Source organism: Thunnus albacares, chromosome 22 (genome assembly GCF_914725855.1).
Source record: "Thunnus albacares chromosome 22, fThuAlb1.1, whole genome shotgun sequence".
Taxonomy (NCBI): Eukaryota; Metazoa; Chordata; class Actinopteri; order Scombriformes; family Scombridae; genus Thunnus; species Thunnus albacares.
In genome coordinates, this window is record NC_058127.1 from 18,949,590 (window position 1) to 18,975,104 (window position 25,515).

General features: G+C 39.4%; 1 protein-coding gene across 3 annotated transcripts in view; it reads right to left on the minus strand.

Annotated features, from left to right (window-relative positions):
• Nucleotides 1-12,973: 12,973 nt before the first annotated feature.
• Nucleotides 12,974-25,515, minus strand: part of slc8a4b (solute carrier family 8 member 4b) — a 109,267-nt gene continuing 96,725 nt past the window's right edge. For 2 of the 3 annotated variants that reach the window (XM_044341521.1, XM_044341522.1), the window contains one exon: nucleotides 12,974-22,318. In XM_044341521.1, coding sequence (XP_044197456.1) covers nucleotides 21,939-22,318 — 380 coding nt within the window. In that variant the 3' untranslated portion in view covers nucleotides 12,974-21,938. The remainder of the gene's footprint in view (nucleotides 22,319-25,515) is intronic. The other variant, XM_044341523.1, reaches the window with a different exon arrangement.

A 25,515-nucleotide genomic window follows, 5' to 3' on the forward strand; every position in this document is an offset into this window, starting at 1 on the left:
AGCTGTTAGCTGTGAGACTGGAAATTAGTGATAAAATCTGAAAGTGCTGTTCTAATACTGGATTGTTAGTAAGATATAACGACTAGTTTGATTTGTAAAATACACAAAAGTACTTGAATTTGAAATTACTTTCAATGGCATAGGATGTCATTTCCTGTGAGACCTTCAGTGCAGCTTGTTTCATTAAGTTCTTTTTTAAAAAAAAAAAAAAATTCAGCTGTTGATTAACATCAGACGTAAAACTGCACTAATCATTATTTTTATATCACCAATGGATCAAATTATTTCATGTAATATGAAAGGGGTCACTGGTTGTGATGAACCCACAGAGAATTATCACCCGACTCTGCAGTTCCCCTCAGTGTTTTAGTGTCTTTCAGCTCATTGTTTTGGTTTTGTGGCCCGCAACTTTACTGGTTTGGTTCACTCTCACTGCTCTCTTCAAGTTTGTTTACAGTTTTATTAAACCCACTGTACGCTACCTGCCCACACAAAATTAGCAATTAATGCTGGGCAGCTATAAAGCCAAATATTTTTCTCAGGAGTTGGCAGAGACCAAAATGTGGAGCCTTGTCAAATGACCAAAAACACAACTCCAAATGAACGCTATTGTTACGCTGTGTCTACTGGATTTGTAAGTAGGCAACTGTTTGCTAACATGTTTTTAAAGGGAAAATTCACCACTGTGAATATGATAATTTCTTAAAACTAGGTCACCTATGTAGTAGAAATGTGCAATATTTTTTTTAATTGGTGCCCTATGACTACAGAAAACTAAGAAAAAGGCTGTAGATTCCCCATTTCGCTCTTAAGGGGGAATCCTACAATAACCAGAATGCATTGCGTGTGGTCCTGTCCAATCCACTACTGATCGTATGTTTACGGAACGCAGGGGGCGAGTATGTTTCCCACCAGAGCAGCTGGTTAGCAGAGTCAAAGTATTATATCTCTTTACTGAGGCTTATTTTCATTTACAAAACGTTTCTCCTTATCGAGTCTGGATATATCGTACTAGTGGTGTGCAAGGATCGAAAACAAACGATGTGCTGGAATTAGTAATGTGGATCATTGCAAACTTACAGAGAGTTGCACACAAGCCAGAATACTGCCAGAGCTGCCAGTGGACAGTCAAAAAACCTCTGAGTCTGCCGTCCTCATTTCAGCGTGGTTTGGGAAACAATCGTGGACGAAGGGGTGAAAAACTGTAAGCAAACAGTTTCTTTTATTGTTTTGGACGACAAGGAATCAGGAATTAAATGCTGAAGCTGAAAGCAGCTGCAAAAATTACAGGTAACACATTTGCTGATGTGCTGTTCTGTATTCAGAGTTGGCAAAGTCCGATATAATATTTTGTCAGAAAACAAAGTCAGGTTTACCAAAGCACTACGAAGTTTGTTGCAGCACGGAGTTTTCAGTTCTGTCTCCATTATCTCTGACGATCCTCACCGGGCGATGTTGCAAAGCCCCCCTGGCTGCAGCGCCTCTCTTTCGGCTGCCGCTGTACTATAGCTCCAGTGGTCGCTTTCTCCTCCACTATTGTGTCTGATTCCACAGCGCGATATTCGGCCTCATACCAAGAAACTAGTTTTCTTCCAAATATGCTGATATTTTAAAGTATTTAATAGTATATTTTAGGGTCTGCTTTTCCCTATTGCTGCCTATGGTAGGGTAGTGTTTTGGGAGACCCACCTTTAACTGTCCTTGAAGGCACCATCCAAGCTGAAGAAGCCTGTAGTTCTTTCTTGCCCCCAACTACGTCACTTTACATGTCAAATGACGGCACTGGTGCTGGAAGACCAACAGACTTAGCCACTGATCCCCAGAGACACAGAACATCTGCAACAACTACTGTTGTTTTTCACACTATATCCCTCATTAGAATAGCTAGAGATAAAAAAATTAAGTTAATTAAAGTGGTCCTTTAACTTTTTAAGCGGTGAAATTGTCAGTATTGTGTTTACAGCTTGCTGCACTGCCCCTAAGTAGAAAACATCAATTAATGTTTCTCAAATGATGAAAATGTGTATTTTATTTTCAGCGCTACTTGCCATACATTAAAAGAACAATGCTACATTTGGAGCATTTCTAAAAGGTTTTGGGATGATGCTCTTCATCTGTGACAACCTAGCATTACTTAACATACTACATGCTAAAAAGCATCAGCTTGTACACCTTGTGCTATTCAACAGTTACAAAGGTCCTAATCCTGGAGTCAGTGATGTTGTCAGATTTTGTACAAGAGAGGTAAATCTCTCAAAAAGCAAGTATAGTCCCTAGAAACATAATTGGATATCATGTTAACTTCCATTTTTAACCATGACAGTTTTGTTTCCTACATTACACGCTCAGACTTTGGCCTCTGCTTCTTTGGCAGACAGTAAGAGCTAACGCCGTTAGCTACTTTCCTTCCACCAGAATGGAGCCTGGAGGTTATTTCTTGTCTGCCGTGAGCTTTAACCTCTGTTATTTCTGTCCTGTTTATGTTGAAAACACACATTTAAACAGACGTGCACGCTATCATACTCTGACACAAACACAGCAGCCTACCATTTGACACAATGTTCACTTCAGCATTACACATACAAACACTCCTTGACTTGATGCTTAATAGACATTTGGTGCGACTAGTCTCCCTCAGGCCCACCCCGAGGCCTCTGGCTGTCATGTCTTCTCTCCCTCTCTTTCGCTTTCCCTCTCTACCCCAATGCCCTGTTTTCTTCCCTCCAGTTCCCCCCCAATAATGAGACCATCTTTTACTTTTGGATTAGTTAAATTAATTAAAAGCAGCAGCCGTGTTTGTTTGTATACTTCAGATAGTGAGAGACTAGAAGACAGCATGCGACATACATTAGACAAGATCCGTAGATATTTTGCTGATGCTGTATATGTACAGTATATGATTGTCGGATATAAAGGGAATACTATACAATGATCCAGATGTAATATTTCATTGTTACTTCATAATTACTTAGTATAAGACTGAACATTCAGTAATAAATTTGCACAGCCTCCTGAAGGAGCTGAACCTCGTCTGGTGTTGTTTTCTTTGTGATAAAGAGAATGTTTGTGTACCGTCACTTTTCTTTTCTTTTCAAAACTTCATATTGGTGCAACATTTTCATTCCTGCTTTTGGTTCATTTGTCATGGATGTGATGTTCAGAGTTCCTTTTGGTCACTTGCCTCCCATTCATTTGTAATGAGAAGCGTCTATTATTTAACATTTTTTACTGTGTAATGTGTTTAGAGTCTATTGAATTTGACAGACTAGAGATGTAAGGCTCAGCTTTGCCTTCACACTCTTTGTTCAGAGACAGAGAAACTGGGTTCAAGCTGCAAGGCACTCTTTTTACTGAAGTGCCACTGAGCAAGACACTAGCTGTGTCTGCGGTGTTTAAACTACACACTTACAGCACAGTATTTTAGTGTGCGCACTGCATGCAAATTTATCTTGTCTTTCAAGGAAGTTCATCTGATAATAAACGTCTTACAAATGCAACCAACTAAAGTGTAACTAAAGGACTTATCTTAGAACACCATCTTTATTTTTCATACAATTAGCACCAGATTAAATCCTTCTTTCCAGGAATCTTCCTGTGAAATTATTAGGAAATTACAGTAACTGTAGTGAAATAATGCTGTTTCAAAGCCTTTTCCACACTGCAGGAATAAATATCAGTTGGAGGATGAGTGAAAGTAGTTAAATGTAAGCATATGTAGTCTAAAAGTACTTGAATCAGTTGGAAAAAACATCATATTCATGTAATCATGGAAATGATCTGGTCAGAAGATGCTTCCTCATCCTCATCATCATCATCATCATCATATGACAAACAATGAAGCAGGAGGAGCAGCAGCTTGTATCTGGAAATTCAAATTCAAATGTGTATTTTCAGTATTTAAATCAAACACTTATTCTTAGCACACTCAGAAACTGACAAAACACAGAATACACACTGCATTGTGCAAACTGGATATCATGCATTAACTATATAGTACGTCGTATTTGATTCATACCTGAAGTTTGTACAGATTAGACGTAGCTGTTGGATCTCTCACTGCTTCAGTCATGAGAGACTGAAGGATGAAAGAAGGATTTAAAGAGTTATTTAAAAAGTGAATTTAAGAAAAATCTGAACAGAGTGATCCTGAATGATTGTCCCTGTCATTGAACTTTCACTAAGCTGCATTATTGCTGTTCGGCAGCTGAGTCTGACCTCTGACCTCTCTATAAAAAAGAGAAAAGACAATTTACCAATGAGATCAAAACCAATATTAACAATAATCACAAGGGGCAGCAGCAGCTATAACTGGTCTTAATAAAAAATACATCAGACTGTGAATGTGAATAACCTGGTGGGCTTTGAGGAATAGACACGTCAGTCATCACTCGCTCAAATTATGCACGTATTACTATATTACTATTGCTTTGATGTATCATTATGAGAAAGCAGCTTCAAGCCTTCTCCCTGTAACAGGAGTCGTTTTATGTATAAGGGAGCACACAGCGCGTCAGCAGTGCTTCACAGTGTGTGTGTGTGTGTGTTTCTACTGTCCTCTACTGTATGTGTTAATGCGTGTGTTACTTTCCTTTCGATCTGTAGCTCCTGGGCAGCTTTGTGCTCTCGATCAATATGATGATGACTTACTTAGACACACACATACTCACATACACACACACACACACACACATGCTGAGAGGAGACTCTCTTTGTGAAAGTGTAACTACACCATCAGTTAAAAACGGATTGTGCAGCCACGGAAGTGTGAATGAACCTAATTTGGACACACACCCTCACTCAGCAAGACAGGAAGTAACACCATTAGCTGCCCAAGTATCCAACTGGCAGCTTCTAATCCAGACTTTTTCCTCACTCATCTCTCCCTCTTCCTCTCTTTCTCTCTCTCTCACATGCTTCTTCCTATCCCTCCCTCATCCCCCTGCTGCTGCTGGCAGGGTCAGAGAGGTTAGTTTGAAAATATAATCCAACGCAGATCACTGATTACCTGCTGCAAATCCTCAGTAATCAGCATCACAAAAGAGTCTCACAGGAGGCAATTGGTTCGGGAGATTATGCACATTTTTATATGGAGTCAGTAATGTATTCTGATTGTCACCTGCGTCATTTCAAAATGTCCGTAACCCAATAAATGAATTGTCATGTGAAATCTGCTCCGGCTACGTGTGTAAAGTGAGCTTTCACCAGCGTCATTATCGTCCTCTCTCCTCTTCTTCTTTTTCAGATACAACAAATTCTTCTTTCTCCTCCTCACATATACAGCCAGCTTTGCTCAAAATAGTCTTGTATCTTACTATAGAAAACAAATCTTTCCACTCCTCCTCCTCTCACTGATTCAACACATCCTTCTTTATTTTGCCATCTTCCCATTTCTCTTTCTCCCTGTCAATCTCATTTCTTCCCAAACTCCTTTATCCCTCCTGTTCGCCAGACCTCCTCTCTATCCTTTCTCAATTGCAGCCACTGTCAGCTCTCTGTCTTTGATTGCATCGCTTTCCCTGCCTCTCTTTCTCTTTATCCCCCTTATCCTCTCACTCCAGTCTGTCTGTCTCTCGTTTTCTCCTTTCTCGCTGATGTTGCTGTTTGTTTTTTTTATCCTTTCACAATTCTCTGAATTGCACTGGCCATCCTCTTTTATTTTTTTTTTTATCTCCCTCTGTTTCTCTGTTTGTTTCTGTCTTTTTTCTCCCTTTTTTTTCTTTTACAAGGGCACCCAATGGTAAGTAAACGGTAAGGCTTTTTAAACATTTGAACCTCTTGTGATATCTGATACTTTTCTGAGCTATTTATATAGAAAATGGGCATGTATTTGGCTGTCAGTGCGCAACAACATCCACATTAAAGCATGGGATGTGGAGGAGGTGAGGGAGGAGATATTTAATTATTACTGTCAGCTTCTATCTTGAAGTGCAGCCAAATCAAACGTATGAAAACACATAAGGAATTTAGTTTATGTTTCCCCATAGGTGCAGTTGGCTTCCAAATGTATTCATGGTGATTTTTGCTTTATCAAAGTTTTAACTTTATTGTAGCCTGGGGTTATACAGTATGGTTGGTGGCCTAGATTGCCTTAATCAGCTGATATAGTACTTTTGCACTTCACAGTGGGTGTGAAGGCACCATTATACTCCATCAGATACCAGATGATGCCAGAATTGGGGACGCTTTTTAAAACAGAAGATCCAACATTTGCACCCACTTTGAACTCCCCTCTCAAGCACTTTTTAAAAAATTCTTTACACAACTATTTTGTGCTTTTATTATGTGTATAACCAAGTGCAAACATTATGTGCTGCTGTTTGGAACAGCTATAAACACTTTTGCCTTCTGACCAGGTCGAACAACACGTCACAGGAACTAGTGCTTTATCAAGCCTTCCCAGCCTGGATTATCTGATTCTAGATTTCGGAAAGTTACAGGTATTGTCAGATGTCGTCCATTCCAACAAGCACAACAAGATGGATTAAATTGGCACATTGGGAATTACATGCTTTTGGATTTTGGAAGATATGCCACAAATCTAGAAGGCTGAAGACTTCAGTTGAAGCTAATATGAGTCTTCAACTGAAACTCAATCCTTTAACAAGAACAATGGTACAGAAGAGATGATGTCCTTTCTTATCAGTACAACAACCTTTATCTGGAAACAAGCCCATGAGTCTACAGCCATGCTGGCAGCTCTGTGAGGCTTTGGCACAACAGTGTTGAGCTAATTGCTGACATGCTAACATGCTCACAGAAACAACTTTAACATGCTAATATATAGCAGAAAATATTGTGCGTTAGCATTAAACACAAAGTACAACTGAGGCTGATGGGAACGTCATTGTTTTGCAGGTATTTGGTCATAAACCAGGATTTTGACCTTGATGATGATGGTAGATGAAAAGTGAGGTGATCACCGAAGTTGTTACGGTACATCCTGAGGGACACATGAATGTTTGTACAAAATTAATTGTTAAGACATTTCAAAACCACAAGTGTCAACTTCATGGTGGCACTGAAGGAAAAGTTGGGGAATAACCAAAGTCAGAGGGCTTTGTCCTCTTCATCCTCTGGGGAACATGAATGTCTGTACAAAATTTCATGGTAATATCTTTCAAATTTATAAAACAACTTGTAATTCTGCTCTTTCTTCTTTCCATATCTGAAAATGACTGAAACAGAATTCTCCTTTTTTTCTCATGAGAAACAACACTTTGTTTAGTGAATACAAATTGAAGTTGTTTGTAAAAACTGGCGAGCCAATTAACCGACTAAAAAGTGTCAAAATCATTTTATGCGTGGAGGTAAACATTTGGACCCAGGAGATGAGAGACGTTCAATGTAGCGTGTCACTTCCTGTCTTCTTCCTCATCCCACAGGATGAATCTGTGTCAGCACTGACTCCATCATTTCTTTTTTATGCTTCCATTTGTTCACTGCTTTCTCTCCGTGTCTATTTGTCTCAAATTCTGGTCACATTCACACTCTTCTCCTCTGTCTTTCATCCGTCTTCCTCCTCACGCACTCTAACTCTCCATCTTTTTTCCCTCTTGTCTGTCTCTCTTCTTGTCTCTCACCGTATCTTCCTCTCTGTTGTTTCTTCTTCTCTTACCTCCTCTATCTCTCCCTCAGGACTGTTGTGTTTATTCTTCGTTTCTTTGTCTCGTTCTCCTCCAGCGGAGGACGGAGACGTGTCTCGCCATGGTGGTTACCGTGGGGTTGCTGTGGGAATAACAGCTGCCACTTCGTTGTTCAGAAAACTGACAGAGAAGAACGGAAGAAGGAAAAAAAAAAAAAACAGAGTAAAAACATTTTAAACCTCTGAGTGAAAGTTTGGATTTTTTTCCCCCGCTAATTAGAAAGTCTTCGAAAGTGAATGTGCTGATGAACACTTGGATTAAAATGCAGAGCAAGTGAAATCACTCTCCTCTCCCGACTCTGTTCTCCCCAAAGTGCCTTAAAGCAAGTCAGGCAACCACAGTAGAGCTGTTTATTGGCCAACAACACAGTGGTTGTGCTGGTCAGGTCCCAGGTGTGTGTGTATGTGTGTGTATATGTGTGTATATAGACCTCCAACAACGTCTTCCCTCTGGCCAGCGCTATAAATATGATACTGTTCTTTCTCATGTTGCCAGGTTAGATAACAGCTAAAAAAAACATAGGTGAATGTTGATGAGATAATTAGCCTTGAGGCAGTTTTTGTTTTTCACTCACTGGTTTACTGGAACAACTGAACAAACAAAGAGAGTTTGCAGGTTGACCTCGTCCTACCCTGTAAACATTTAGAGGCTAACCCCTCAGATTTGCTATATTGTATAAACCCAAATGAACATCATATGTTAGAGTGATAATGTGACATTTTTATAAACCTGTTTTGCATGTTTTGAGCTGATATCAAGACCTGAAAACACACACTGGCACAGATAAGCATAATCTACTCAATGCAGTTATCATTTCAGTATCTATTGAGCTATTGGTTCCTTTCAATAGTCAAAGAAGCATCCTGCTTTTCAAAAAATAATAATGGGATAGCACCACTGTGAAAGCAGCCAAGATCTTTATTGTATTATCCTTTTCATACCTGAGGACATCATGTCTTTCAGTGCTCTCCATTATAATTAAAAAAGGTGTTTGTAATTGACAGCATGAGAGCATTTTTCTCTCTGGTAGAGATAGAGGTAAGATCCTCTATTTGCTGTAAGAGACCAGAGTATAGATGTAGTGTGGTGTGGTTTTAGGACAATGTAGGTTTTTCTTTTCTTTAAACCTGCACTAACTGATTTAGTATTGGCTACTTGGAGGCAGTGCAGGAAGCAAATGATTCAAACCCTCTGAGATGCTGATTTGACCTTTGCAGCGCTGATTCACCAGAGAGAAAACGCTTGGAACACTATATTGACATATTATCTCCTTATAATGTTGTTTAGGCTAACATGGTAACAGACAATTACCTATTTACACATCCAGAGCAACATTAGCATTCATTTAGAGTTTCAGGCGACCTGATGAATGTAAGTCCAATATTCACTCTCTCTAAGGGAAATATCTGGTTCTCTAGCTCTAGATCAGAGTGGTGAGACTGAGCCACAATAGTAAAGTTGCATCCTGCAAAATCAAAACAATTGGCTGAGAGAGGCTAAACTGCTCCGTAGAGCTGAGGGGAAATTCAGAGTCAAGTGATAATTTTCTATGGGGTCGTCACTATGAGCGACCCCTTTCACATTACACATAGTTTCCAATCCACTGTTAATACAAGAATGTTGATTAGTGCAGCTGTAAAGAGGAGAAATAAGTACAAATGTGCAGCAGCCAATTCTATGTATTTACATTTAAGGCCATTTTAATTGAGTTATGCACACTTAACGTTAGTGTCATCTTGGTCAAAGACAGACATTTAATCGGTCAGGTGAAGTTTATTTATTTATTTATACAGTTTAAAGTTACAGGGACAGTGCACATTAATAGACATTTCTGTAAATGTGCCAGTTTTGCCATCTTGGCTAATTTTCAGCTGCTGTCTGTGGGCAGGTGTAATGACAGCTACAAAAGACACATAAAATACATTAAAACAGAAACAGCAATACTGTATATGCAGCAGAGCACGCTTCATAAGAACACATAAAACACTTTAAAATAAGGACAACAATGCATAAAACAAAGCATGTTTCAGGTTATTTAGGTTAGGTCAGTCTCTCCCCTCACTATCACACAGCTATTCAGTGGCCTCAGTGTTAGCTTGATTTAGACAGGCCCGAGTGATTCAAGCCCTTTGGGATGCTGATTTGACCTTTTCGTTGCTGATTCACCAGAGAGAAAACCTTTGGAAATCCAGACTAATCCCCTGTTTAGACAGCCATAGACTCTGTCTCAGCGTAACACGGTTGATACAATATGATGCATCCCTTTAGTGTGATCATTCATAAGTTCAACCAGATGAATCATCAAACTGTTTTCGCAAATGCTTACTACAGTGCGAGTACAGTGGAGTCAGGTGAAACAGACTGAGCATAAATTTTAGTGCCATTTTCAGCACCAACATCCAGATCCTTGCCCCATTTTGACTGGGAAATCAATAGTTTCAGTTTTATTTAAAGGTCTGACTCCAGTAGAAGCAGTCAAGATGTAATACATCAGAGATCAAGTGAAATCTTGTCATTTACAGAGAACTCCTTCATTAAAATGTGTACAACTTCAAACTGGGTAGTGATTAATGTCAACTGTATAAAGGACCAGTGACCAGCTTATGACACTGGCAGAAGACATTTGAGCATTGATAACAAGTTTACTATTGCAATTTTAACCCACACACATGCCTCCAATGTAGAGAATGTAATGTAATAACAAGTAACAATTTCAAGTGTTTCTTCGGGAAAATGTTCATGTTTGTATATCAGAAATTATGAGGTGCTTACTGTATGTACCCTTTAAAGGGGGCCCTCCAGTGATTTAGTATTGGACTTCCATAAAGTTGGGGGACTCACAAGAGGCCACTAAAAAAAAGAACGGTCAAAATCAAAGCAGTAAAGGCCGAGGTATCCTCACGTTTGGTCCCCAAAATACCGTATCCTACATTTCCCATAATGCCACTTACAGCATCATTTTCTTTAACCCCCCTAATACCCTTACCCCGCTTGCATCTTTCAAACTCCTTGCCACCAGTTTACAATGTAGGCTTTCTGTTTAAAACCCTATGACATCATCATAGTTATGTTGTCTGACTTAAGAAACACAGAAGAAGAAAGTTTTGTCATGACACGTAAACTGACCTTTATGTGAATCAGTAGAGTTCTTCTTTAATTATGTATTTGCATATGTAAAAATAGTTGTATACAACCTTTTGTGGACCCAGAGCTGTGTGAAATCTGCCTCAAGTGATGTTACTTGAGTCGGTTGGGGCTGAAGACTCCAAGTTAAATAAATCTGGTGGTGTGGAATTAAAAAGAAGTAAGGTTACCAGACCTCTGTAGCCATTAGCTGCTTCTAGCATAACACACCTGAATCTCCAACTGAACTGTTAGTAGTACAATGCAACTCAAGCAGTTGCATTGTGGGTAATGTAGGCACCAGATTTTAACAGGGAAGAAGAATACATGGAATAAATAAGATAATATAGCTGGTGCTGCTATGTCAATTTTGATACTTGGATAAAAGAGACTGACAATGTTATAGAAGTGCAATGCTAAATCGGCACAGTGCTCTTTTAAAACAATCTTTTAATTCACATTCAGGTCGTCAGGCAGCTGAATCAAACAAAAATAATAATGTGTTCCAGTAGTTGGAGATGTTTGGAGTGCTGTGAAGACACTTAAGAAACTGATTTATGCAGAACAAATTATCATTGTTGTCATCAAGTAAAAAAAACAAACACTGACTTATATAATGACTGTTGTTGAGGCAAACAGATATTGATTGAGTGTTTTCTGAATCCTCTTTGGTCTCTGCTCATTATCTTGTTTATCCAAATGTTGCCAACAATATCCTCATGTTACACCTTAAGACTAGAGGGTGAATTGGTTTAAGTCCTGTTTATGAGATTCATATCCAGGCTCATATGATCATGTACAAGTCATTTTATTGTCACAACGGTTGATATGATGCAGACAACAAATATCTAAGCAAGACAGGCATCAGGATATTCTGTTTTGCCAAATGTTTGCTCATGCATTACAAATTTCCTCCTAACATTTATTAAGATAATTTCTAATTTCTAATCATTGGACTGTGGCAGGCAGGTGTATTAACACAAACACTGATGTAGAAAAATAAATGTATTCATGTAAACTGTTATTTGAAGTGGAAATTAATCCAAACAGTTTAGTAGATCAAACTGAATTTGATATCAAGTGTTAAGTGATCATCTCTGTGTTGAATGTGTCCTTCATTGTGCTTCCTGACCTCATTTATTCTGTTAAGTGATTGATAATTTTCATAACAGCCCAGTGTAAAGCTGGCAGGGTGTCACCATGCTTTCATATCATGCAATATCACTTATCTGCTGGAGGATGAGCTAAAAACCCTCGCTGCATGGATGGCAATGCGCTTCTGTCAGTTAAACATTACAAGCTACATGCTAAACATCAGCATGTTAGCACAGTGATGTTAGCGCTTAACAAGGCACTGTTATAGCTTCACAGAGCTGTTAGCGTGGCTGTAGATCCTTAGGTTTGATAAGAATATACGCCATCATGTTAAAGAATAGAGTCCTCGTTCTGTGCCAGAAAGTTCAGTTGAAGCTAATATGAACTTCAGCAGTGTGAGTTTGTGAGGTTTCTCTCTTTTGCACCTAATTTCCTGTTTGTGTTCATCTCCATCACAGCTCAGCAAGAAAATGTATGTTGTGAATAGGAGGACTTGCACAGATGTCCGCACAGAGCCTACGCGTTCACTCTCTGATGATTAAATTTACATCACGCAGACCCTAGTGGACGTATAATTTCAGCTTAACTCACACTGCTGACGCCTCAGTTAAGTTTTAGCTGAACTTTAGAGGAACTTTAGAACTTCTTTAAGAAGACTGTGGATTTTGATTACCATCACTTACATTAGAACCACTTTCTTCTTGGCCAGTGTGGACATAAGGAATGATTACTTCAACCAAAGACTTTTGCACTGTACATATGGGTCTATGAGTGCTGCTGTTTTAGGGCAGGACCTGTCCTTTAATGTTCAGATACTTTATGGGTCAGTCAGCCACATAATGAATCCGTCAGCTTTGAGCCACTTTCAAATCTGCACCAAACATTTTTAGGGATGCATCTAAAAACAGATATAAAGCAGGAGTGTGGCTAATTTACTCACTAGCTAATCATCTCTATCCAAATATAATTATATACTGCAGTGCATTTGCTAATTGTGGAGCATTTAGTGAAAATAGCAGCCTAATTTTGAGAGATATCCCCAATGTTAATTGAGTTAAGCCTTTCTCGCCATTGGTAGAAAAGATACAGACACGTCTCTGAGCATTTGCCAGTCAAGTTTTATTTCATCTTTGAGAAAAAAAAAAGAGAGAGAAAAGAAAAGTTTGGTCTTTGTAAACATCTATATCGTTTTTCATGTCATGTCATTTTCAGCTTTTAAAAATACTTTACTCTTTACTACGACATTTCCAACATCAACACTGTATTCAGAATGAGTTAAATTCATGCATCGACACACTCATGGATGGAATGATATGAAGAAATGCACGCATCCGCACACACACACACATACACACACGCACACACACACGTTCACACACACAATAAAAAGAGCACACTCATTGTAATTTATCACTATATGCTATTTTGTTGTTCTACTCTCTGAGGGCTTCTTCACAAAACAAATCACCAAAAAAAACCCAACACAAAACAATGGAAACAAATGCAACAAAACGCACAATAACATAACAATGATAAAAGTAAATGGAAAAATTAAAATACCAGATATTCATATCAAAAGCACTTTGTGACCTCATAAACAGGGCTGCATGATATATTAAGAAAATGATGAGTATAAAGTGATAAAATATATAAATATTTAGAAGGTAGAGCTTAATAGAGTGGCTAATAGAGAGAGAGAGAAGGAGAAAAGAAAGGTAAAAAAAAAACGGATCAATAGATAGTGGCTGATTAACACAGGTCTGGTAGCTCATAACACACACACACACACACACACATACACACACACTGGAGATGTCTCCAAATCAGAAAAGCACCAAAATGTTATTCTTGATTAATTTGTTTCTCAATGAATTCGGACAAGTCCACTGTCTTATAGTATGTAAGGCTGTGATATCTGAGCTACAGCATGAATCTATAGAGACACAGAAGTGTTCAACGTTAAATAAATAAATAAAACAGAATTGAGTAATTACAAGCAAAATATATTTTATAACCTTGAAACTGGGGAATCAATAAACTTTTAAAACTCAGGTCATTATTATGAAATGTTATTTCATCCTGATTCTTTTCACAACAACAGAGTTTACTGCAGGTCATTTTTTATTTAATTCCAATTGTTTTTATTTCAAACTGTCCTTTTCCCCAATTCTGCCCTTTTTCATTTCACAGTGACTTTCATCAGAAAGTCTTTGTTGGCCAGTGAAGTCAAACAGGACAGAGCCACTATGCTAAAGGCTGCACTCTTACTCTTGTGAGGCAGTGCAGTTAGAGCACAGCTTTGATGGGCCTGAAACCCTCCTGGTTGAAAGAACAGATGAACAACTGTGTCAGAAAAAAAATCTGCTTCTTCAATGAAAAGGTCACTGATGATATCATCTTAACGTTAAATGTTAAACTTTTGGATTCTGGGTTGATTTAGGTTTAATTTAGCAACTATGGCACCATGTTTTGCTTGCAACTGCAACAACAAAGCTTTTTGAATTTGCCATTGCTCTAACTCATGCCTCTGACTGGCTTCTTCTAGTAACAGCAGCTGAGGCTAATGGGTATTGAAGTATACAATGCGGTTGGCCATGCGGAAAAACATGATTTCTCATAAACAAAGTTGGAATAACTAAAACTGACAAAACCTACAGGATCATTATCCTGGAGACTCATGTGTTTCTATGTTAATTAACATTGTGGATATCATTAAAAGTAAAATTTGGATACTTTTAGTATTAGTTTTAGTTTAGTGTGCATGTTAGTGTGAAAAGATGAAGGATGTAATGAGTTGAGTCTTTATACATCTTTTGGACTATTTCACAATGTTGTGGTTATATTATTATGTTTTGTTTTGTTTTTTTGCATTTAACACTGAACACTTTGAGTCACGTGAATTGGCCGATGAGCTGCTTTACATTCATGACAGTTCGCTTCTGTTGTAAATATATCAAGCCCAGCAAACACACAATAAGAAACATGGACGTGGTGAAAAGGATAATATAAATATGACAGCAGCTGCTTGCATTAATGATGCTGTTCGCCTGCAGGTTTACCTGAATACAAATACTTTAACAAATATTTCATCTGTCTCAAAGTCAGATTCAGCTAGTTAATGTCTGTAAACACACATACACACACACACACACACACACACATACACACACACACAGTGGAGGACATAAATACATTTCAGTTTTCATCTCAGGCCACAACTTTAGTCATTTTCCAACTAATTGGTAGTGTCAAACAGGAAAATATGTTTATATAAATATGTTTCTATATTTATAGATTCATTTAAAAAATGCCGAAGCTACCAAGCCCAGCCAACATGTGAATGTATATGTGTGTGTGTGACAGAGAGAGAGAGATTTTGTGTGTAGTTTCCTTGATTCATTTCCATATCGGTCTCCTGTACATGTGTGTTAAGCCATCAGCCAATCAGATGATGTAGAGAACTTTAAAGTATAGTAGTTACTCACATACTGTACACACACACACACCTCTCAAGCTAAGTCCCACCATCTATTCTCGGCCTCGATCGACTACCAGACCCATTATATATCTAATCCTATCCGACAGGTCCACACACAAACTCACACACCTGGTGAAGGAGAACCTACCTGCCAGATCACTGTCACAGAAAAACACACACACACACACAAAGAGAGAGAGTAAATCCAATTTCCAGGCATTTTTACTGTGGGTCAGGTTGGCATTCTAATTAATTAATCTAGCGTTCAGGACTCAGCCAGGGACATATGGGGCGAGCCCTTACAAGGAGATTACAACACCAACCGACACACACAAAGGCACACATACGCATGTACACACAATGGATACACATGCAAACAAGGGGTGGCACAGGTAACATAAAGTAAATGACACACGTGCGTGTTGAAAAGATTAACATATGATGAATAACGTGGTGAAATTCACCCACAGAGAGAGAAAAAATTAATGTGAAACTATAGTATATTGTCAAGGGCAAGCAGACAAGTGAGAAACATCAAAAAGGAATCACACACTCACACCAGCAACAGTCGAGAAGACAACGGCTTACAGATAGATGGTCGCTAAGCAACAGGCAAGAGACTAAAAATATGGTTGCATTTCTTCACTGGCTTATAATGCATGCACACACACACACACACAGACACACGCATACACACACTCAGCCATCCTCCAGCAAGCCTTATCAACCTTTAAAAAGCCTACATTTCTAAATCTGTCCTAGTATTCTTGTGTTCCTGTGGCGTCAGCAGGATTATTATCCTGCCCACTCATTCTTAAACTGGCAACTGTTATGGAAGCTTAAGTCATTGAGAAAAAGAGTTTGGCCTGGCAGGCATCCTGGCGTCTCAGCGGGCACAGGAGCATGCCAACGTGCGAGTCATGTCATAACTGGCAACTGGTGGATGACCTTCGTCATGGCGGCTCACTCCTACGTTATGAGATACTGGGTGCTACAGAAATGACTAGATAAACGGGGACAATGAAAGGATCTGGGTGGGTAGTGAGTGAGTGTTTCAGCAGAATGATGCGGATTTAAAATCTATGTCAGCATCTTAGCTACTAGTGAGAACATTGAGGTCATGTTCTCCGCATTGTTTTAGGGATAAAACCCATTCACTTTTCATCCAGCACCATAACTGATTTACCTAATATTTTGTTTTTTAACCAAATACCTAATAACATTCCCATCTGCCTCAGTTGTACCGCTGATCAGCAAATGTTAGCATGGTAACATGATATATGATATATTATGATGATGAAGCCCCTGAAACTTGGGTTGAAGTTTTAAGTATTAAGTAAACATCTTTAGATTTTATTTACTAAGAGATGAACACTCAAAAATTAATCTGCTTCTTCAGGACAGCGTGGGAGTGATTTTATCAGATTTGATTGACAGTGACCAAACAACCCACCAACTGTCATCAGATTTGGATTCAAAGGTTCCTCAATCCTGATTTGTGCACAGAAGTGTGTGACATCACAGTCAACTGAGCCCCTCCCAATTCAAACCCGTGAAAAGAGCACAGATAAAAAAGGAATAACATAAATCTTAAATGTGAAACAACCAAAAGTGTTCTAACGTTGGCAGAAAAGAACCTGGCACTCATTGAAAGATGCTGATTGAAAAAATATGTTCTCAGGCCCTTTAAATTTTAGCTTCAAGCCAAACCAACCAACCAACTGAATAAATAAAGTATGAAAAATCCAAATAGCAGTTTTCCAACTTTCTTTTTGGTGTCTTTTACGAGGATGGTAGGGTTGTGTTGGGGGGACTTGGACATGACCTCAGTATTTTTAAAATCCTGGCCACGGTCCTGCAAGCACCTAATATGCTGATGTGTTGTTGAGTAAGACTCTTAACCCCGACAAGCTCCAGGTCAGCTCTCCTGTGAATCTGCTGTACAGCAATATCAAATATTTGCAGCCAAGAAATGTTACTTTCAAACAGAGCAAGAGCAACACGGCAGGTGGCCAAACTCCTTTTATCAATAAAATTGTGTTGAGCCTAGGGGTGGGAATCACAGATGAACTCACGATACTATCACGATATCCATCCCACGATAACAATATAGCACAACAAAGGCGATTCTGCGATACACGATATATCACAAAGAAATCATCTATGATATATCACGATATCGAAGAAGAAAGAAAAAACTATTTCAAGAGGAGGAAATGGTCAGATAATGTACAATGTTAATAACAGTACATTAGTTTCACAGAAAAGAAATGCCGCCACGTATAAATGTCACTACACTATTAACTGTAGCTTCAGTTTGTATAAATATCACAATAGTTTGTCTCCCACAGAGCTGCTAGCAGCGTTAGTAAGCCTGATAAGAGACAAGAGAGGTGACTTTGTGCTAATAACCCAAAGATTTATTCCTTTTCTGTGGCAGTAAACATAACACATGACCCGCCAATAACTAACTGCTATATTCAGAGCTTTACAAGATATTAAGGGCTGACGAGCGACGATAATAACGTTAACATGATAAACAGCAGCGCTACGGCTACGTACTGACACTCCCCCACAGGCACACACACCTGGGGAGCCTCTTGTAGTAGAGCCGCTAGCTAAGCTACAACACAGAAACTTTTACAAAGGGCCATGAATGAGCTTGTAGTGACTGTCAAAAGTCCTGCGGACTCTCTATGTTTCCAGCAAGAACACCGTAGAGTCTGACAGCAGCTGCTCATGGCTAGTTTTTTTGCGTGCATTTCTTCTTCGTTGTCACCTAAAACTCCTGTTCATCTAACCGTCATCAGTCTGCTCAGCGACTCCATAAGGAGGTGGAGGGCAGTGGAGCTCTGGTAGTGGTAAATCAAAGTAGCCGAATCAATTCTGAGCTATGTTTTCAAAAAATGTATCAATACTTGGCACCAGTGTATCGAAAACGTATCGCAAGTGGAAATATCGCGATATGTTGCAATATCGATTTTTTTTGTCATACCCCTAGATGAGCCTGGCTGAAATCAGCTGATCCATCCAATTCTCTACAGTAAAATTTACCAATATTTCAATTTCTCCTTTATAGCTGTCAAAAGGTGCAAGGAACTGGTGTGGCATTTAAAATGTCATAATAGAGGGAAGGGGTTATGCATACAGACATTTTCACTCCACTTATCTTCCATTTGTACAAATACTGACCTTGGCGAGGCAGCGTCAGACAAGCTCGTGGCTTTGCCCGGTCTGTTTAGCATGGTCATGACTGAGCTGGCTTTGCAAAGCCTGCATCTACATTTGGCTGAGAGCGCTGGGTAATTTGTTCATATTTAACAGGGTGGATGGTGGGCAGGTAAATTGTTGTTTTCGGTCTCATTTTTCTCTCAGTGAACAGGGGCGCAACAAAAAGCTAAATTATTGTTTTCTCTCAGGAGGATTTTCCTTTAAGTTTATAATCAGCATCGTGGGCAGTTGAGAGGAAAACAGTTGGGTTTTCCCTTAGAGTTTCTCCTTCTATGCTTTTAGTTTTTTCCTTCTATGCTATTGTTAACAAGGGGAATGCATTTCAATAATAATTTGCACTGACAAGCCATATGCCATCCCTTCTGTCCTGCTTCAGTCCAGTCCCTGGGCAGGGCAGGGGCATTAATACAAACAATGTAAATCTAGGCTTCAACACTTTCTCAGACAGACAAAACAATGTCAAAACAGTTGATGTCATATGATATGTGGCATAATATTCTCATTTTAAGCTATTTTGATATTTCACTTTCACACACACACACACACACACACACACACACACACACACACACCATGCCTGAATCAACACATTTTTCACAAGAAACAAAATAAATAGCACAGCTTTTGATACAGGCTCATACCCATAAAAAATACCAATTTTTTTTTTTTTTTAGCACATTTAGCTGTAGTGTGAACACTTTTATGAATACGCCAGTTTCTGAACTAGGACTGGCAGCTTGTGGGAGTTGTACAATGCCTGCAAGGTAAAACCGCACAATGAAAATGAATGGTTCTCTGCTTATGAAGTGATCTGTGACAATGTTCTAGTAAATCTTTGGATAACAGAGACTTGTGGTTTTTGCTTTGAGTACAAAGAAATGTCCCGTTCACAACTGCTGTGGAACAGTCGTGTGATATTTCAGAGCTGCCGTACATTTCCCTCAGAGCGTTCGACTCCTCTCTCTCTCTGTCTGAGTCATCTCTGGTTTTGTGTTCACTGTCTTACAGCTGTTTTCCCCCTTGTGATGGATTTCCTTAAAATGTCTTCTTGAACTTTGCGTCAGAGGAAAAAGGGCACATGGAGCTTTCTGTCCTTCCTCCAGGGGTTTCCTTACAAACAAGACCAGTGTGGAAGATTTAGGGGGATTTATTGGTAGAAATGTAATATTCATAAGTATGTTTTAATTAGTGTATAATCACCTGAAACTAAGAATTGTTGTGTTTACGTTACCTTAGAATGAGCCCTTTATATCTACATAGGGAGCGGGCCCTCTTCCATGGAGCCCGCCATGTTTTTACAGTAGCCCAGAATGGACAAACCAAACGCTGGCTCTAGAGAGGGCCTTTCTCATTTTTCTTAAGTTTCGTGACCATTGTAGGTTCTCCTACACACTTTGAAGGGGAGTGGGAAGGGTATTCAGTTGGTTGCAATACTGCAACCTCACCACTAGATGCCACTAAATCCTACACACTGGTCCTTTAACATCACTTAAATTAAATATCTGTTTTCTCACACACATCAGTAAAAGTTTCTTATATTATCATGTACAATTAGAAACACTGTTCATTGTTTTGATTTGTCATCAACAATACTGTCACCACCGTCATGGCCACTGCAAGTGAGATCCTTCATTCTTATTGGTCCTTTAGTAGTTGTTCACTTTAAGGAAGCAGCCTTTGTTCACCATTCAATGAGAGTTCAGAGTGTATACAATATACCCATGATGTGTAGTGCACAATGCTTCAGTGCAAGATGAACAACTATTACTAGGTGGACTGCTTGCTCGTTGGTTCTCCAGATTTTCAAATCCTCCACGTCTGATCGATCCTCTTCGTCATTTATCATTTTCTCGAATTCTTCCTGCCACTTGTTGTTTGCTAATCCATCACCTTCCTCTTCAATATTCAACGTCACATCCAGTCTTCCAGAAAACCTGCTTTAACTTTCTATATCCTCATCTCGTCACACTGTATTTATATTATATATCTTTTTTTTCCTTTTTTTTTTTTACAATTTCACGGTAACAACATCAACACGTGACGCCATTGAAAAGTTTTGAAAAAATAAGGGGGGTTTCCTTCATGGGATAAACGAGGCTGTTGATCGGTGTATAAGGAGAGGGGCTTGGCGGTGGTGACTACAGCTTTTCATTATCACAACTTTGAGACAAATTCCTACAGGGGAGAGAAGAGTAAGGCAAGAGGAAGGGATGAAGGAGTATGTACAGTTGTGTTTTTAGGAAAAGGATAGTACAGTATGTGTGTGTGTGTGTTGCAGGGTGGAAGGACTACTTTGCACAGTGTATTCAAGAAAAGAAGGAAAAAACGTTGTCAGTTTTCATCACCCACAAGTTAGTGAGTGGTCCTCCACTGCAGATTCACCTGAGGACCCCAGAGTGTGTTTGTGTGTGTATGTGTGTATGTGTGTGTGAACAGTTGGGGAAAGAGGGGTTAAAAGTGATAAGTCACTGATAGTATTACGTGAGTTAGAGTTGCCATGGATATGATGGGAGGATCCACTGTTCCTGTGACCGATGGGATACAGTAAAGATGGAGGGAGAGAGAGAGAGAGAGAGTGAGGAGGGGTAGAATATTTCTGTCCATCTATTCATTCTTATTCTTTCACTTTGTTTCACTCCCCTGGTCTCTAGCTTTCTTCTTCTATTCTTTGCTCTACTTTTGTTGCCTCCAGCTTCCTATCTCAACTTTTCCCCTTTTATCTTCCACAATAATTCTTCCTCTTCACCATCACCTCTCCCTTCAGAGCCCAGCTGATTGGCTGACAGCTCTCCTTGCTGTCTGTTGTTTCCTCTATCTTGCTGGTTTGGCAGTGTACTGGAGCAATATCAGCCTTTTATTAACTATTTAACAGTGTTGTCCACTGCTGATGATGGATGATTGAGGCAACTACATAAAAGCACTCTTTGAAACCTGCATTGCAATTTTTTTCTTCCACTTCATTGTTCATTAATACCTTATGTTACGTCATTCTTACTTCAGAGGCTATATGTATCCTAGAATTTTCCTCATCACCGAATAGATGATTAAGAAAAATAGAAATTAGTTTGGATACTATTGGATAGTTTTAGTGTTTAGTGATGGTTTTAATTATTTTCCACTCTAAAATGGAAAGAGAAAAATGGTGAAACACTGAAAGCGTTTTTTGAATTTAAAGACATTTTTAAGATCTGTAAATTCAATTAGAAAATATCTGAATCTGCCCATATTGATCCACCTCTACTTCCCATCTCTTCATGTCTCTGTCCCTCTTTGACGACTCCTCCATCCCCCCCTCCCTTGCCTCTCTCTCTCTCTCTCTCTTTCTTCATACTGGCAGTGGGTCTCTCTCCCTCTCCTCTCCTCTCCATTTAAAACACTGGTAAATGGCAGTAGGCCTCCATAGAAGCCAGCATTATGTAAATCAGCCACAGCGAGACGAACAGCAGTGACGTTATCAACTTGCAAGTCCGCGGCCCGCCCAGCTCGCCCCCAGCCACTGTCGCCCGCCGCCGGTACAGCAGTACGGTGACACACACCACGGCCAGGATCGTGAAGAGGGTGACGGAGAAGGCCAGGTTTCCTGGGTCCACCTTGAATGTCTTGCCCTTGGAGCGCCAGGCGACGGCAGCGATGGTCCACGCCACGCCGATACCCAGGAAGACGTTGACGGCGTTGGAGCCGGTGACGTTGCCGATGGAGGCGTCAGCATACTGGTCCTGGATGGCGGCAACCTTGCTGGCGAATGTGTCTGAATTAAAGAGAAAAAGACATTAATTGATAAGCTTCATAATCTTTAATATGACTTATTAAAACTTTCTGCAGTTGTTTTTTGACCTCATTTGTAAGACGCTATTGATTTTATGAGTGAACCAACCAGCTGTGCGAAAGTAATGTAAGAACACAAGAATACGAAAGTACACCATCTACCTGAGGTTACAATAAAACCATGAAACAATATAAAGCAACAATATGGAAATGAGAATGACTTTTGAAGTTCACAAAAGCCTCCAAGGAAACCTCAACACACACTATGGTACACATGTACAGTATGCAGAGAAACATAAAACAGAAGCAAAGAGGTGAAGAAAGATCAAGGTATTGGGTATCATGGGCAAAAACTAGGAACAAGTTAGTTTAAAAGAAGTCAGTATTCATGGAAATAATGACACAGTTATCGGATAACTGACGTGAGCAGGGAAAACTAATGAGGGGAATGGAACACTGAGAGAGGTGACCTATTTTATGAATTTCTTACCAATCTTAAAAGGAAATTCTGTTTTTTCAACCTGGGTCTTATTCTCATAATTGTGGCCGTTGTGACTGTTGGCCATGCTAACTTTTTGCTCAACACCTCTGTTGTAGAGATTCGAAAAACACAACTCTGGTAAAACCCCAGCTAGCAGAACAAGCCTCATAAACCTTTCCAAAATGTAAATTTTATCTTCAAACACTTGTTTGTGAAACCAACAGTAAACATTGAAAATAGCCCCTTGATTAGCTATTGTACAGTAGCAAATGGCACAGGGAATACTTTCAGGGCAACTTGTCAGCTGACCAAACAGCTATCTGTTCATCTACACATCACTGACAGTTCAAGTGTGTGGGTTAGGGATGTGCAGAAAGCCCAGTATTTGAAATTGTATCTGTATTTGTTGAGGCAGCAAAATTATTTGTATTTGTATTTGAATAAAAGTGGAAAGAGCCTTAAAAACCCTGTTTTTCATTAAAAATTAAATTTTTTTAAAATTAAAGGTTTACAATAAGTGTTCATGAATAACTACCTTATGAAGGAGGTCCCCACACCGGGTCTCAAAGTAGAGTCTCCCAGATCATAGACGACTGCACTGACTACTGAGCCAAAACTTAACTCATCGCCTCATTGCAGACAGATCTTTACTTATTTATACACCCATAAGACAGAGACAGCACACCATGTTAAGTGTAGGGAAAAACTTTAAAGGTGATTCTTGCTTTGCACTTTTCAATTATTGCCTATATTTTACAACCTAACTTTGTGAAAAGAAGAAGGGGAACAACAGGTTATGGAGAGTCCCATGGGAGCACTCTGGGGAACACCCCCAACTCCGGGGAGTGATGTCCAAATTAGAAAATGTGCATCAAGTAGCAGGTGGATCCCCACGTTGAAACTTGCTGATAGATGTAACAGCAGAGCAGAGGAGAGAGACTGAGATAGTGATGTAACTGACCTGTACGCTGGTATTTGACATGTTTTTTTTTCTCTTCCTGAAAACTAAATTAAATAATTTATTAAAATATTTGTATGAAACAAATATTTGTTTGTTTGTTTGTGTGGGCATGCTAGATAAGTAGTGGCAAACAAGAGATTGAACAATATTGTCTTCGAGGAAATTAAAGAAATCTAAGTGCGGTGGCTGGTTATACAGTGGACTATTATGAGGACGGTGATGAGTCATTTCACTTCGATGACCACCATTATTTGTTCAAACCAGAGTACACAGATGAAGAGCTTAATCAAATGGGAGATGAAATACAAATAGTGGAAGCAGAAAGGCAGCAGAGGACCTTCCAGCAAGGCAATGTAACTTAAGAAATAGATTGGTATTCTGCAGACTCTGCTCTCCACAGCTGACTGACGACAAAAACTTTGCTGCAAAGACTGGGAATTATTAATGAGGGTCTTGGAAAAATCTAGATATGTCTATGGATGAGATTAATTCCGGTTGCATAACTACAACAGGCAGATCCTGATGCAGTTAGCAAACATAGCTAATCCATGTGGCTAATTTCTGTGTTTACCTGCTGTCAGACTGAGGTTTATATCAAAAGCTTGTGCTGCTTCCCCCAGTATACAATGTTTTGCCAGAGTTGAGTTTCCCAAGGTTAGCTTGACCCATAGTCAGGGTAGTCACAACTGAGACAATATAGCTCAGGTTGAAAAATACCGAAATTTTCCTTCATTCCCTCATATTCACTCGTTTTTTCATGCATATTCTGAAAAATAAACATAAATCCTCCTCTGTACTCTGTAGTTGTATATTGGCATCAGCCTATGATAGAAGAAATGTAATAAATGCTGTAAAATGATGTAGGCGTACATAAGTGGAGCTCTTTGGTGCTGAACATTTGAGGAGAAATTGGATGAAAAGCATAGAGACTCTACAACTGGGTTGGCAGGGAACACCAGGGAAACAGCTGCCAGTTATTGTATGCCTGTCTCGGCTTATTTCTATTTTTAGACCAGCTGGTCGAGATGAGTCTCAATTCTCATTTGAATGTCAGCAAGATTAGTTGAAATTCATATCCTAACATGAAAAATATCCCCCAAACTTATTCGGGGCTGAACTGCAATCCTGTCAGTGATAGACCACACAAAATAAATGAAAAGTTTGTGTGTGTTGACAGGCGGGCACGTGAGTCATGAAACTGTATATTACTGCCTCCACTCCGCAAACAACTGGCAACACAGAAGATCATACCCATATTTAGAAACCCATTGCATCACATACAGTACATTCACCAAGTATATCAATATTTCTCTCACTTTCATCAGTTCACCCAAATTACAAAGCAACATACAGTACAATCTGTTTGTGGTGCTTCAAACATTGAGAAATCTTCTTAAAATTCCTCCTCTCATTGCAGAAATTTACCCCTCCCAACCAAGCCCACAGGAACAGCACAGGGCTATGAAGCCAATTTGAAATAACAGCCAAACCGTGTAATTACAACGTCACGTGATGCTATTGGGCCCAAAAAGACTTTTTCCCTTAGACTTACATTGAATTTGATGCATTCAGTCCAATCACATTTCGAATGTCTAGAAGAGCTGCACGATTAAATTGTTTTGTCCCCATTCAATGTGGCTAAACAAGAAGTAGCAAAGGCAAAGGTCACTAGTGTGCCTCCTCTATGAACCCAACAGGTGCAAAAGCAATGCTGAAGAAGTTGAACTTTTTCATGCTC